This window comes from Gobius niger (genome assembly GCF_951799975.1).
Source record: "Gobius niger genome assembly, chromosome: 23".
Taxonomy (NCBI): Eukaryota; Metazoa; Chordata; class Actinopteri; order Gobiiformes; family Gobiidae; genus Gobius; species Gobius niger.
In genome coordinates, this window is record NC_136874.1 from 870,772 (window position 1) to 886,888 (window position 16,117).

Sequence of the window (16,117 nt, forward strand, 5' to 3'; positions counted from 1 at the left end):
CCTTTAAACCTGTCCATCTCCTGTGAGTGGACCTTTAAACCTGACCATCCCCTGAGTGGACCTTTAAACCTGTCCATCTCCTGAGTGGACCTTTAAACCTGTCCATCTCCTGTGAGTGGACCTTTAAACCTGACCATCTCCTGAGTGGACCTTTAAACCTGACCATCTCCTGTGAGTGGACCTTTAAACCTGTCCATCTCCTGAGTGGACCTTTAAACCTGTCCATCTCCTGAGTGGACCTTTAAACCCGTCCATCTCCTGTGAGTGGACCTTTAAACCTGTCCATCTCCTGAGTGGACCTTTAAACCTGTCCATCTCCTGAGTGGACCTTTAAACCTGTCCATCTCCTGAGTGGACCTTTAAACCTGTCCATCTCCTGAGTGGACCTTTAAACCTGTCCATCTCCTGTGAGTGGACCTTTAAACCTGTCCATCTCCTGTGAGTGGACCTTTAAACCTGTCCATCTCCTGAGTGGACCTTTAAACCTGTCCATCTCCTGAGTGGACCTTTAAACCTGACCATCTCCTGAGTGGACCTTTAAACCTGACCATCTCCTGTGAGTGGACCTTTAAACCTGACCATCCCCTGAGTGGACCTTTAAACCTGACCATCTCCTGAGTGGACCTTTAAACCTGACCATCTCCTGAGTGGACCTTTAAACCTGTCCATCTCCTGAGTGGACCTTTAAACCTGTCCATCTCCTGAGTGGACCTTTAAACCTGTCCATCTCCTGTGTGGACCTTTAAACCTGTCCATCTCCTGAGTGGACCTTTAAACCTGTCCATCCCCTGAGTGGACCTTTAAACCTGTCCATCTCCTGAGTGGACCTTTAAACCTGTCCATCTCCTGTGAGTGGACCTTTAAACCTGTCCATCTCCTGAGTGGACCTTTAAACCTGACCATCTCCTGAGTGGACCTTTAAACCTGACCATCTCCTGTGAGTGGACCTTTAAACCTGACCATCCCCTGAGTGGACCTTTAAACCTGACCATCTCCTGAGTGGACCTTTAAACCTGACCATCTCCTGAGTGGACCTTTAAACCTGTCCATCTCCTGAGTGGACCTTTAAACCTGTCCATCTCCTGAGTGGACCTTTAAACCTGTCCATCTCCTGTGTGGACCTTTAAACCTGTCCATCTCCTGAGTGGACCTTTAAACCTGTCCATCCCCTGAGTGGACCTTTAAACCTGTCCATCTCCTGAGTGGACCTTTAAACCTGTCCATCTCCTGTGAGTGGACCTTTAAACCTGTCCATCTCCTGAGTGGACCTTTAAACCTGTCCATCTCCTGTGAGTGGACCTTTAAACCTGACCATCTCCTGTGAGTGGACCTTTAAACCTGTCCATCTCCTGAGTGGACCTTTAAACCTGACCATCTCCTGTGAGTGGACCTTTAAACCTGTCCATCTCCTGAGTGGACCTTTAAACCTGTCCATCTCCTGTGAGTGGACCTTTAAACCTGTCCATCTCCTGAGTGGACCTTTAAACCTGACCATCTCCTGAGTGGACCTTTAAACCTGACCATCTCCTGAGTGGACCTTTAAACCTGTCCATCTCCTGAGTGGACCTTTAAACCTGTCCATCTCCTGAGTGGACCTTTAAACCTGTCCATCTCCTGTGAGTGGACCTTTAAACCTGTCCATCTCCTGTGTGGACCTTTAAACCTGTCCATCTCCTGAGTGGACCTTTAAACCTGACCATCTCCTGAGTGGACCTTTAAACCTCTCCATCTCCTGAGTGGACCTTTAAACCTCTCCATCTCCTGAGTGGACCTTTAAACCTCTCCATCTCCTGAGTGGACCTTTAAACCTGTCCATCTCCTGTGAGTGGACCTTTAAACCTGTCCATCTCCTGTGTGGACCTTTAAACCTGTCCATCTCCTGAGTGGACCTTTAAACCTGTCCATCTCCTGAGTGGACCTTTAAACCTGACCATCTCCTGAGTGGACCTTTAAACCTCTCCATCTCCTGAGTGGACCTTTAAACCTGTCCATCTCCTGAGTGGACCTTTTAACCTGACCATCTCCTGAGTGGACCTTTAAACCTGTCCATCTCTATAAAACATATTTCAAACCTCATTATAAACGTGACCTTCTCCTGTATCGTCTGCAGGTGGCGCCGTCGTATCCGAGCGCCGCCGAGCGAGCGGCTCCAAAACCCAAGAAGAAGAAGACGGGGCTGTTCAGGTGAAACACGTGTCGGCGCCGCGGAGTTTCAGACTTTTACCTTTGTTTTTAGTCTTCATCATCGTGAGGAAGAGTTTTATCAATGTTTTAACTGTTTGTCTTTAAATAAACCTGTTTTAAACACTTTTACTGCAGACTCCATCTTTACCCAGAAAACAGTCATTCTCATTGGACAGATTCCTCTACACACGCCCCCGGCTCCGCCCCGTTTCCCAGCATGCCTCTGTGGCTCCTCTTCTCTCCTCGGTGCCATGTTTGAGCGAAGGCGAGGAATGTGTTTGAAGAAGCTTCAGACGCGACACACGGTCACGGGTTCCACTCCCAGGAAATACTTGATGTAAAAATCACGTTAATAAGCAAAACAACAAAAACAAAAACATTTATCTGACATATACGGATTATATTCCCCGGGCAGGAAACACTTGATGTATTTATCACGTCTGCCCTGAAACAAAACAACAGAAACAAAAACATAAACGGATTAAACACAACAAACTAAAGAACAAACGGGTTAGTGTCGTCCTAAACCCTGGCACAGGTTCGTGGTCCTCACACAGGGGTCAGAGGTCATTGTGTGTCACTCACGTAAACAGGTTCTTCTTCTTCTAAACCTGACGTTCTAACCATATGAAGCCACAGCGCCCCCTGCAGTGTCTCTAAAGAGCCACGTGGGGTCTAACGCATCATTCGCGCCTCCTCCTCCCTCGCACGCGCACCTGCCCCTCGCGCGCCCCTCTCTCAGGTCCGCGCGTGGGCAGGTCTGTCCTCCCCCTGTCATCACTCCCCGCGCGCGCCTCTCCCTCCGCAGACGCGTCTCTGGAGCCGCGTGCCAAGGTAAACGCGCCTCCGCTATTTATGCCCGCGCGCACCGGCGGCCACGGGGCCACGCGCGCACCGGAGACACGGCGCGAGGACGGAACTCCGCAGCGATGCTTTTGATCGGTCTTATGGGTGAAGTCACGCGGATCACGGAGGTGCAGGAGGTCCAGGTGCGTAAGAACGTCACGTCACGTCAGGCTTTGTCTTAGGAAGAAAACTTTATCTGTAGCTTCTCTTAATCTGAAATAACGGTTTGTTTGTGACATATTTAACAAATAAATGTCCACAAAGTTTAAAGAAACAGTCACAGTTTCTCTAAATAATTATCTGGGAAATTGTCACGTGACTTAAAGTGATTTTGAGGGAGTTTTTTCTTAAGAACTCGTTCATTCAGAAACTAAACAAGATAAAAACCTTTGTAACTAAAATGTCACAAACCCGTGTGATCTGATGTTTGTCCCTGCGGCGTCTCTTTGTTTAAAGGGACTTTCTGGGCCTGGGCTGCAGACTGTAGCAGACAGGGGCAGACAGGGGGCGCTGTGGGAGGGAGGATTAAAGTCTCTCTCTCTGGGCCGATGATGAATATTTGGGTTTTGTCCCGGTTCAGCTGGATGTGATTCATAAACACAGGGTTCCTCAGGAGACATGGAGATGTTTAACTGTGGAAGTGTCTCCAAGTCTCCTCAGGACGTCCCATATACAGGTTAAAGAGCTCTGGGCCTGAGATCCAACCCTGGGGGATCCACATGTGACCTCAGAGGAGCAGATGTTCCCCCTGACCATGGACGTCCCGTCTGTGAGGGAGGAACATCTGTGGACCAGAGGAGAGGTTCTCTTCCAGGAGAACCTCTGTGAGGCACCGTTTAACCTGAATCTCCTCTGCAGGGCAGAAGAACGGGACAGTGATGATCCTGACGGGACAGTAGCTCCTCCTCTTTTGGGACAGTAGCTCCTCCTCTTTCGGGACAGTAGCTCCTCCCCTGACGGGACAGTAGCTCCTCCTCTTTCGGGACAGTAGCTCCTCCCCTGACGGGACAGTAGCTCCTCCTCTTTCGGGACAGTAGCTCCTCCCCTGACGGGACAGCAGCTCCTCCTCTTTCGGGACAGTAGCTCCTCCCCTGACGGGACAGCAGCTCCTCCTCTTTCGGGACAGTAGCTCCTCCCCTGACAGGACAGTAGCTCCTCCCCTGACAGGACAGCAGCTCCTCCTCCTCCTCTACAGTAGCTCCTCCCCTGACGGGACAGTAGCTCCTCCTCTTTCGGGACAGTAGCTCCTCCCCTGACAGGACAGCAGCTCCTCCTCCTCCTCTGCAGTAGCTCCTCCTCTTTCGGGACAGTAGCTCCTCCTCTGCAGTAGCTCCTCCCCTGACAGGACAGTAGCTCCTCCTCTCGGGACAGTAGCTCCTCCTCTTTCGGGACAGCGGGGATGACCCGGACATGATGCTCCTGTGGGCCCTGGCCTGGGGGGCGCTCCTCCTGTCCGCTGTGGTCCACGGCTGTGGTCCGGGCCGGGGTTATGGGCGTCGCCGTGGCGCCCGTAAGGCGGCGCCGCTCTCGTATAAACAGTTTTGGCCGAACGTGGCGGAGAAAACGCTCGGCGCCAGCGGCCGCTCTGAGGGGAAGATCAGCCGCCACTCGGAGCGATTCAGGAGCCTGAGCCCGAATTACAACCCGGACATCGTGTTCAAGGACGAGGAGCAGAGCGGCGCGGACCGGCTCCTGACCCAGGTGAGCTGTTATACATGTTTTATACTGAGGAGAGGCTGTTATACATGTTTTATACTGAGCGCCGACCGCCTCCTGACGCAGGAGAGGCTGTTATACATGTTTTATACTGAGGCGCCGACCGCCTCCTGACCCAGGTGAGCTGTTATACATGTTTTATACTGAGGCGACCGCCTCCTGACCCAGGTGAGCTGTTATACATGTTTTATACTGAGGCGCCGACCGCCTCCTGACCCAGGTGAGCTGTTATACATGTTTTATACTGAGGCGCCGACCGCCTCCTGACGCAGGTGAGCTGTTATACATGTTTTATACTGAGGAGACCGCCTCCTGACCCAGGTGAGCCTATTGTACATGTTTTATACAGAGGAGACCGCCTCCTGACGCAGGTGAGGCTGTTGTACATGTTTTATACTGAGGCGCCGACCGCCTCCTGACGCAGGTGAGCTGTTATACATGTTTTATACTGAGGCGACCGCCTCCTGACCCAGGTGAGCTGTTATACATGTTTTATACTGAGGCGCCGACCGCCTCCTGACCCAGGTGAGCTGTTATACATGTTTTATACTGAGGCGACCGCCTCCTGACACAGGTGAGCTGTTATACATGTTTTATACTGAGGCGCCGACCGCCTCCTGACCCAGGTGAGCTGTTATACATGTTTTATACTGAGGCGCCGACCGCCTCCTGACACAGGTGAGCTGTTATACATGTTTTATACTGAGGCGCCGACCGCCTCCTGACCCAGGTGAGCTGTTATACATGTTTTATACTGAGGCGCCGACCGCCTCCTGACGCAGGTGAGCTGTTATACATGTTTTATACTGAGGCGACCGCCTCCTGACCCAGGTGAGCTGTTATACATGTTTTATACTGAGGCGCCGACCGCCTCCTGACCCAGGTGAGCTGTTATACATGTTTTATACTGAGGCGACCGCCTCCTGACACAGGTGAGCTGTTATACATGTTTTATACTGAGGCGCCGACCGCCTCCTGACCCAGGTGAGCTGTTATACATGTTTTATACAGAGGAGAGGCTGTTGTACATGTTTTATACTGAGGCGCCGACCGCCTCCTGACCCAGGTGAGCTGTTATACATGTTTTATACAGAGGAGAGGCTGTTGTACATGTTTTATACTGAGGCGCCGACCGCCTCCTGACACAGGTGAGCTGTTATACATGTTTTATACAGAGGAGAGGCTGTTGTACATGTTTTATACTGAGGCGCCGACCGCCTCCTGACGCAGGTGAGCTGTTATACATGTTTTATACTGAGGCGCCGACCGCCTCCTGACCCAGGTGAGCTGTTATACATGTTTTATACTGAGGCGCCGACCGCCTCCTGACCCAGGTGAGCTGTTATACATGTTTTATACTGAGGCGACCGCCTCCTGACACAGGTGAGCTGTTATACATGTTTTATACTGAGGCGCCGACCGCCTCCTGACCCAGGTGAGCTGTTATACATGTTTTATACAGAGGAGAGGCTGTTGTACATGTTTTATACTGAGGCGCCGACCGCCTCCTGACCCAGGTGAGCTGTTGTACATGTTTTATACTGAGGAGAGGCTGTTGTACATGTTTTATACTGAGGCGCCGACCGCCTCCTGACCCAGGTGAGCTGTTATACATGTTTTATACTGAGGCGCCGACCGCCTCCTGACGCAGGTGAGGCTGTTATACATGTTTTATACTGAGGCGCCGACCGCCTCCTGACCCAGGTGAGCTGTTATACATGTTTTATACTGAGGAGACCGCCTCCTGACCCAGGTGAGCTGTTATACATGTTTTATACTGAGGCGCCGACCGCCTCCTGACGCAGGTGAGGCTGTTATACATGTTTTATACTGAGGCGCCGACCGCCTCCTGACACAGGTGAGCTGTTATACATGTTTTATACTGAGGCGCCGACCGCCTCCTGACGCAGGTGAGGCTGTTATACATGTTTTATACTGAGGCGCCGACCGCCTCCTGACACAGGTGAGGCTGTTATACATGTTTTATACTGAGGCGCCGACCGCCTCCTGACGCAGGTGAGGCTGTTATACATGTTTTATACTGAGGCGCCGACCGCCTCCTGACACAGGTGAGCTGTTGTACATGTTTTATACTGAGGCGACCGCCTCCTGACCCAGGTGAGCTGTTATACATGTTTTATACTGAGGCGACCGCCTCCTGACGCAGGTGAGCTGTTATACATGTTTTATACTGAGGCGACCGCCTCCTGACACAGGTGAGCTGTTATACATGTTTTATACTGAGGCGCCGACCGCCTCCTGACCCAGGTGAGCTGTTATACATGTTTTATACAGAGGAGAGGCTGTTGTACATGTTTTATACTGAGGCGACCGCCTCCTGACGCAGGTGAGCTGTTATACATGTTTTATACTGAGGCGCCGACCGCCTCCTGACGCAGGTGAGGCTGTTATACATGTTTTATACTGAGGAGAGGCTGTTATACATGTTTTATACTGAGGCGAGGCTGTTATACATGTTTTATACTGAGGCGACCGCCTCCTGACGCAGGTGAGCTGTTATACATGTTTTATACTGAGGCGCCGACCGCCTCCTGACCCAGGTGAGCTGTTATACATGTTTTATACAGAGGAGAGGCTGTTGTACATGTTTTATACTGAGGCGACCGCCTCCTGACGCAGGTGAGCTGTTATACATGTTTTATACTGAGGCGCCGACCGCCTCCTGACGCAGGTGAGGCTGTTATACATGTTTTATACTGAGGAGAGGCTGTTATACATGTTTTATACTGAGGCGAGGCTGTTATACATGTTTTATACTGAGGCGACCGCCTCCTGACGCAGGTGAGCTGTTATACATGTTTTATACTGAGGCGCCGACCGCCTCCTGACCCAGGTGAGCTGTTATACATGTTTTATACAGAGGAGAGGCTGTTGTACATGTTTTATACTGAGGCGACCGCCTCCTGACGCAGGTGAGCTGTTATACATGTTTTATACTGAGGCGCCGACCGCCTCCTGACGCAGGTGAGGCTGTTATACATGTTTTATACTGAGGAGAGGCTGTTATACATGTTTTATACTGAGGCGAGGCTGTTATACATGTTTTATACTGAGGCGACCGCCTCCTGACGCAGGTGAGCTGTTATACATGTTTTATACTGAGGCGCCGACCGCCTCCTGACACAGGTGAGGCTGTTATACATGTTTTATACTGAGGCGCCGACCGCCTCCTGACCCAGGTGAGGCTGTTATACATGTTTTATACTGAGGCGCCGACCGCCTCCTGACCCAGGTGAGGCTGTTATACATGTTTTATACTGAGGCGACCGCCTCCTGACGCAGGTGAGGCTGTTATACATGTTTTATACTGAGGCGCCGACCGCCTCCTGACCCAGGTGAGGCTGTTATACATGTTTTATACTGAGGCGACCGCCTCCTGACGCAGGTGAGCTGTTGTACATGTTTTATACTGAGGTGAGGCTGTTGTACATGTTTTAGACACAGGTGAGGCTGTTGTACATGTTTTAGACACAGGTGAGGGACCTGGGATCTGGAGGAAAGTTTGACTTCAATAAATCAGGAGGAATATGTCAAATATATCGGGTCGATTTATCGGCAACAAGATCGGTTTTCAGTGTGGCGGATCTGAAGGTCCGATGTTTTCCGCACATGTGCTGCACGTCTCTCCCGTCTTTAGCCGCCGCCGTCTCCCACAGGAAATGCCCATATATGGATGACAGCAGCCTTTCCTGCTCCACGTGGATACCAAACCTGTGGTGTAGTTGTCGCTCAGATCGTTCCTGAGCGCCTCGTGGCTCCTCCGTGACCCCTGACCCCGGCCCGGCAGATTTACGGCTCCGCCCGCAGACTCCGGGGTTAGTGTTGGGGCGCCGCGTGTTGGGGCGCCGCGTGTTGGGGCGCCGCGTGTTGGGGCGCCGCGTGTCGGCCATGGCGTGTCGGCCATGGCGTGTCGCGGGTAATTAGCGGGCAGTGAAAGGTGAGCGTGTTTAAGGCGGCGCGGACGCCGTAAATCTCCTGCTCGGCGAACACGCCCGGGATTCAGCCACACGCCTGTTTATAACCGTCACGTTAAGGAGCCGTGTCCCGGTAAATTACGACGAGCCTTAAAACACGGGTCTGTGAAGGAGCTCAGTCTCCCACACGGGACGTCCCAAACACGGAGACTTTAACCACGGAGACACCTGAGGCGAGGCCAGTGTCCTCACATTCTGACCGAGAGCTGGACACCCGTGCTTTAGAGATACTTGTTTTTAAGATCGATACTAAATATTGTTCATATAGAATCATTAAACAGATGAGAGAGGGGGGGTCACAGCCCCAGTCTATATCTCACTACAATGATGACAAACCTTCTGTTGGTCTGTAAATGCAGTAAATTAGAATAACTGCCTTGTATAAAATGTCTCTCTCAAAATGGCTGTAGTGAATGTCTTGAAATAGGCCTCTGTCTCTTTAAGAACCTCTGAGCCTTTAGACACGCCCCCTCCACACGCTGTCTGTGGCATCAGTGGGGAGGGGGTTCTGCTGAGGAGCAGTGGTTGGTTACTCGGCTGGTGACCAAAGCTCGGAGGCGTCTCCAGGAGGTGGGGGCGTTCCTAGGAGGACTCAGGCAAACCTATCCCTAAAATGGCCGCCATCAGTTTTTACAGATTACTCAGAAATATTTTAGGATAGTTTTTTATCCATGTTTTTCTTACTTTTTTCAAAGTCCTGTCGCTCTGTGCACGGGCCTGTCAGGTTGTTAAGCTCCGCCTCCTCCTCCCTCTGTCAGGGGTATTAAGCTCCGCCTCCTCTTCCCTCTGTCAGGTTATTAAGCTCCGCCTCCTCCTCCCTCTGTCAGGGTTATTAAGCTCCGCCTCCTCCTCCCTCTGTCAGGGTTATTAAGCTCCGCCTCCCTCTGTCAGGGTTATTAAGCTCCGCCTCCTCCTCCCTCTGTCAGGGTTATTAAGCTCCGCCTCCCTCTGTCAGGGTTATTAAGCTCCGCCTCCTCCTCCCTCTGTCAGGGTTATTAAGCTCCGCCTCCCTCTGTCAGGTTATTAAGCTCCGCCTCCTCCTGCCTCTGTCAGGTTATTAAGCTCCGCCTCCTCCTCCCTCTGTCAGGGTTATTAAGCTCCGCCTCCTCCTCCCTCTGTCAGGTTATTAAGCTCCGCCTCCTCCTCCCTCTGTCAGGGGTATTAAGCTCCGCCTCCTCTTCCCTCTGTCAGGTTATTAAGCTCCGCCTCCTCCTCCCTCTGTCAGGGTTATTAAGCTCCGCCTCCTCCTCCCTCTGTCAGGGTTATTAAGCTCCGCCTCCTCCTCCCTCTGTCAGGGTTATTAAGCTCCGCCTCCTCCTCCCTCTGTCAGGGTTATTAAGCTCCGCCTCCCTCTGTCAGGGTTATTAAGCTCCGCCTCCTCCTCCCTCTGTCAGGGTTATTAAGCTCCGCCTCCCTCTGTCAGGTTATTAAGCTCCGCCTCCTCCTGCCTCTGTCAGGTTATTAAGCTCCGCCTCCTCCTCCCTCTGTCAGGGTTATTAAGCTCCGCCTCCTCCTCCCTCTGTCAGGTTATTAAGCTCCGCCTCCTCCTCCCTCTGTCAGGGTTATTAAGCTCCGCCTCCTCCTCCCTCTGTCAGGGTTATTAAGCTCCGCCTCCTCCTCCCTCTGTCAGGTTATTAAGCTCCGCCTCCTCCTCCCTCTGTCAGGTTATTAAGCTCCGCCTCCTCCTGCCTCTGTCAGGTTATTAAGCTCCTCCTCCTCCCTCTGTCAGGGTTATTAAGCTCCGCCTCCTCCTGCCTCTGTCAGGTTATTAAGCTCCTCCTCCTCTCTCTGTCAGGGTTATTAAGCTCCGCCTCCTCCTGCCTCTGTCAGGGTTATTAAGCTCCGCCTCCTCCTCCCTCTGTCAGGTTATTAAGCTCCTCCTGCCTCTGTCAGGGTTATTAAGCTCCGCCTCCTCCTCCCTCTGTCAGGTTATTAAGCTCCGCCTCCTCCTCCCTCTGTCAGGGTTATTAAGCTCCTCCTCCTCTCTCTGTCAGGGTTATTAAGCTCCGCCTCCTCCTCCCTCTGTCAGGTTATTAAGCTCCGCCTCCTCCTCCCTCTGTCAGGTTATTAAGCTCCTCCTCCCTCTGTCAGGGTTATTAAGCTCCGCCTCCTCCTCCCTCTGTCAGGTTATTAAGCTCCTCCTGCCTCTGTCAGGGTTATTAAGCTCCGCCTCCTCCTCCCTCTGTCAGGTTATTAAGCTCCTCCTCCCTCTGTCAGGGTTATTAAGCTCCGCCTCCTCCTCCCTCTGTCAGGTTATTAAGCTCCTCCTCCTCCCTCTGTCAGGGTTATTAAGCTCCGCCTCCTCCTCCCTCTGTCAGGTTATTAAGCTCCGCCTCCTCCTCCCTCTGTCAGGGTTATTAAGCTCCGCCTCCCTCTGTCAGGGTTATTAAGCTCCGCCTCCTCCTCCCTCTGTCAGGGTTATTAAGCTCCGCCTCCCTCTGTCAGGTTATTAAGCTCCGCCTCCTCCTGCCTCTGTCAGGTTATTAAGCTCCGCCTCCCTCTGTCAGGTTATTAAGCTCCGCCTCCTCCTGCCTCTGTCAGGTTATTAAGCTCCGCCTCCTCCTCCCTCTGTCAGGGTTATTAAGCTCCGCCTCCTCCTCCCTCTGTCAGGTTATTAAGCTCCGCCTCCTCCTCCCTCTGTCAGGTTATTAAGCTCCGCCTCCTCCTGCCTCTGTCAGGTTATTAAGCTCCTCCTCCTCCCTCTGTCAGGGTTATTAAGCTCCGCCTCCTCCTGCCTCTGTCAGGTTATTAAGCTCCTCCTCCTCCCTCTGTCAGGGTTATTAAGCTCCGCCTCCGCCTCCCTCTGTCAGGTTATTAAGCTCCGCCTCCTCCTCCCTCTGTCAGGTTATTAAGCTCCGCCTCCTCCTCCCTCTGTCAGGTTATTAAGCTCCGCCTCCTCCCTCTGTCAGGGTTACTAAGCTCCTCCTCCTGTCCCGCAGCGCTGTAAGGACAAGCTGAACTCTCTGGCCATCTCCGTGATGAACCTGTGGCCCGGGGTCCGTCTGAGGGTCACCGAGGGCTGGGACGAGGACGGTCACCACTCGGAGGAGTCTCTGCATTACGAGGGCCGCGCCGTCGACATCACCACGTCCGACCGGGACCGCCACAAGTACGCCATGCTCGCCCGGCTCGCCGTGGAGGCGGGATTCGACTGGGTCTACTACGAGTCCAAGGCGCACATCCACTGCAGCGTCAAGTCAGGTAATAACACGCTTATTACAGTCAAGTAAAACACGCTTAGTACTAAGTCAGGTCAGGTAACAACACATCCACTGCAGCGTCAAGTCAGGTACAACACGCTTAATAACACGCTTACTACAGTCAGGTAATAACACATCCACTGCAGCGTCAAGTCAGGTACAACACGCTTACTATAACAACACGCTTACTACAGTCAGGTAATAACACGCTTACTATAATAACACATCCACTGCAGCGTCAAGTCAGGTACAACACGCTTAATAACACGCTTACTATAATAACACGCTTACTATAATAACACATCCACTGCAGCGTCAAGTCAGGTAATAACACGCTTAATAACACGCTTACTATAATAACACGCTTACTATAATAACACATCCACTGCAGCGTCAAGTCAGGTAATAACATGCTTAATAACACGCTTACTACAGTCAGGTAAAACACGCTTAGTACTGAGTCAGGTCAGGTAAAAACACATCCACTGCAGCGTCAAGTCAGGTACAACACGCTTAATAACACGCTTACTATAATAACATGCTTACTATAATAACACATCCACTGCAGCGTCAAGTCAGGTACAACACGCTTAATAACATGTTTACTATAATAACATGCTTACTATAATAACACATCCACTGCAGCGTCAAGTCAGGTAATAACAGTCAGGTAAAACACGCTTAGTACTGAGTCAGGTCAGGTAAAAACACATCCACTGCAGCGTCAAGTCAGGTACAACACGCTTAATAACATGTTTACGACAGTCAGGTAATAACACGCTTACTATAACAACACGCTTACTATAACAACACGCTTACTATAATAACACGCTTACTATAATAACACATCCACTGCAGCGTCAAGTCAGGTACAACACGCTTAATAACACGCTTACTATAATAACACGCTTACTATAATAACACGCTTACTACAGTCAGGTAAAACACGGGGGGCAGAAAAAATATCATTCCACACACCCCATTTTCCCCAATATTCTCTCATTTGAAAAAAAAAAAAAACGTTTTTCCCATTTCCCCCACATTGTTTATAAAATCTCTTTATTTGCCTTTTTTCCTCCAAATTGACATTTTTTCAATTGTTTTAAATTTATTTTCTCAATTTTCCCCAAATTTTTATCCCTATTTTATTCCATGTTTTGATATTTTTACCCCATTACTTCTTTATTTTTCCCCAGTTTTCCCACATTTCTTGACATACAGATATTGTACATTTCTTCCAAACAGTGATTTGGATCAGATCTCGCTCAGCTCTCAGTGCGTCCGTTATATATATATTATTATATTATATATATTATATATATAATATATATAAATATATATTATATATATATATATTATAGAGTCTCCGGTTTAGGTGAACAGGGAAACTTCAGTGCGTCCGTTCTTGACCCCGGTCCAGTCGACTCTCCTTAACGCTCAGCCTCCACATTTCTCTGGCCCTCTCGTTCTCGTGTGAAAGCTGACGCTGCCGTGAGACTCACTCGTGTTTCTGTTTTGTGTCTCAGATCGAGTCGCCAGAGCCCAGTCCCTGACCTGACCCGACCCCCCCAGTCTCTCCAGCAACAGTTCGTATTTCTACTTCATTCCTTTAATGAGAGCCGTGCTACAGCCGGGGGGAGGCCACCAGGGGGCAGTGCTACAGCCGGGGGAGGCCACCAGGGGGCAGTGCTACAGCCGGGGGAGGCCACCAGGGGGCGGTGCTACAGCCGGGGGGAGGCCACCAGGGGGCAGTGCTACAGCCGGGGGAGGCCACCAGGGGGCAGTGCTACAGCCGGGGGAGGCCACCAGGGGGCAGTGCTACAGCCGGGGGGAGGCCACCAGGGGGCAGTGCTACAGCCGGGGGAGGCCACCAGGGGGCAGCGCTACAGCCGGGGGGAGGCCACCAGGGGGCGGTGCTACAGCCGGGGGAAGCCACCAGGGGGCAGTGCTACAGCCGAGGCCACCAGGGGGCGGTGCTACAGCCGGGGGAGGCCACCAGGGGGCAGTGCTACAGCCGAGGCCACCAGGGGGCAGTGCTACAGCCGGGGGAGGCCACCAGGGGGCAGTGCTACAGCCGGGGGAGGCCACCAGGGGGCGGTGCTACAGCCGGGGGAAGCCACCAGGGGGCAGTGCTACAGCCGAGGCCACCAGGGGGCGGTGCTACAGCCGGGGGAGGCCACCAGGGGGCAGTGCTACAGCCGAGGCCACCAGGGGGCAGTGCTACAGCCGGGGGAGGCCACCAGGGGGCGGTGCTACAGCCGGGGGAGGCCACCAGGGGGCAGTGCTACAGCCGAGGCCACCAGGGGGCAGTGCTACAGCCGGGGGAGGCCACCAGGGGGCAGCGCTACAGCCGAGGCCACCAGGGGGCAGTGCTACAGCCGGGGGGAGGCCACCAGGGGGCAGTGCTACAGCCGGGGGAGGCCACCAGGGGGCAGTGCTACAGCCGGGGGAGGCCACCAGGGGGCGGTGCTACAGCCGGGGGAGGCCACCAGGGGGCAGTGCTACAGCCGGGGGAGGCCACCAGGGGGCAGTGCTACAGCCGAGGCCACCAGGGGGCAGTGCTACAGCCGGGGGAGGCCACCAGGGGGCAGTGCTACAGCCGGGGGAGGCCACCAGGGGGCAGTGCTACAGCCTGGGGAGGCCACCAGGGGGCAGCGCTACAGCCGAGGCCACCAGGGGGCAGTGCTACAGCCGGGGGAGGCCACCAGGGGGCAGTGCTACAGCTGAGGGAGGCCACCAGGGGGCAGTGCTACAGCCGGGGGAGGCCACCAGGGGGCAGTGCTACAGCCGGGGGAGGCCACCAGGGGGCAGTGCTACAGCCGGGGGAGGCCACCAGGGGGCAGCACACACTGGTCAGACATGACTCCAGTCTCAGGTTTTATTATCACGTTTGGAAACAGGGGAAAAGTTTATACTGAAATAATGCAGACGACAGATCTTTTAGAATTGACTAACTTTCACCGCGTTGTCACGGCGCCCCCTGGAGGCGAAGGGGAACAGGCAGGACTCGTTTTCAAAAACTGAAATCTATAGCCACAGCTGCCCTGGGGTAGACTGAGGGCAGCGAGGCGACCAGTCTGTGCCGTCGGCCCCTCCCATGATCATCTACTCACTCACCCCATTGACCTCAGGCCTCCTGGTGTCTCCACACGGTCTCATCTAAGAACCAGCGGCTCTTCTGCTGAGCTTCAGGTCTGAGGGTCAGGTCTGAGGGTCAGGTCTGAGCTTCAGGTCTGAGGGTCAGGTCTGAGCTTCAGGTCTGAGCTTCAGGTCTGAGCTTCAGGTCTGAGCTTCAGGCCTGAGCTTCAGGTCTGAGGGTCAGGTCTGAGCTTCAGGTCTGAGCTTCAGGCCTGAGCTTCAGGTCTGAGCTTCAGGTCTGAGCTTCAGGTCTGAGCTTCAGGTCTGAGGGTCAGGTCTGAGCTTCAGGTCTGAGCTTCAGGTCTGAGCTTCAGGTCTGAGGGTCAGGTCTGAGCTTCAGGTCTGAGCTTCAGGTCTGAGCTTCAGGTCTGAGGGTCAGGTCTGAGCTTCAGGTCTGAGCTTCAGGTCTGAGCTTCAGGTCTGAGCTTCAGGTCTGAGGGTCAGGTCTGAGCTTCAGGTCTGAGCTTCAGGTCTGAGCTTCAGGTCTGAGCTTCAGGTCTGAGGGTCAGGTCTGAGCTTCAGGTCTGAGGGTCAGGTCTGAGCTTCAGGTCTGAGGGTCAGGTCTGAGCTTCAGGTCTGAGCTTCAGGTCTGAGCTTCAGGTCTGAGGGTCAGGTCTGAGCTTCAGGTCTGAGCTTCAGGTCTGAGGGTCAGGTCTGAGGGTCAGGTCTGAGCTTCAGGTCTGAGCTTCAGGTCTGAGCTTCAGGTCTGAGCTTCAGGTCTGAGGGTCAGGTCTGAGCTTCAGGTCTGAGCTTCAGGTCTGAGGGTCAGGTCTGAGCTTCAGGTCTGAGCTTCAGGTCTGAGCTTCAGGTCTGAGGGTCAGGTCTGAGCTTCAGGTCTGAGCTTCAGGTCTGAGCTTCAGGTCTGAGCTTCAGGTCTGAGCTTCAGGTCTGAGCTTTAGGTCTGAGCTTCAGGTCTGAGCTTCAGGTCTGAGGGTCAGGTCTGAGCTTCAGGTCTGAGCTTCAGGTCTGAGCTTCAGGTCTGAGGGTCAGGTCTGAGGGTCAGGTCTGAGCTTCAGGTCTGAGGGTCAGGCCGAGCCA

At 53.1% G+C, this 16,117-nt stretch overlaps 1 protein-coding gene across 1 annotated transcript; it reads left to right on the plus strand.

Moving 5' to 3' along the window:
• Positions 1-4,440: 4,440 nt before the first annotated feature.
• LOC306981882 (indian hedgehog protein-like) lies at positions 4,441-13,507 on the plus strand (the record flags this gene model as incomplete). Its single annotated transcript, XM_079581612.1, has 3 exons — positions 4,441-4,731; positions 11,681-11,942; positions 13,468-13,507. 3 exons carry the CDS (start codon positions 4,441-4,443, stop codon positions 13,497-13,499), a joined length of 585 nt encoding a protein of 194 aa, XP_079437738.1. The 3' UTR covers positions 13,500-13,507.
• Between the last annotated feature and the right edge of the window lie 2,610 nt (positions 13,508-16,117).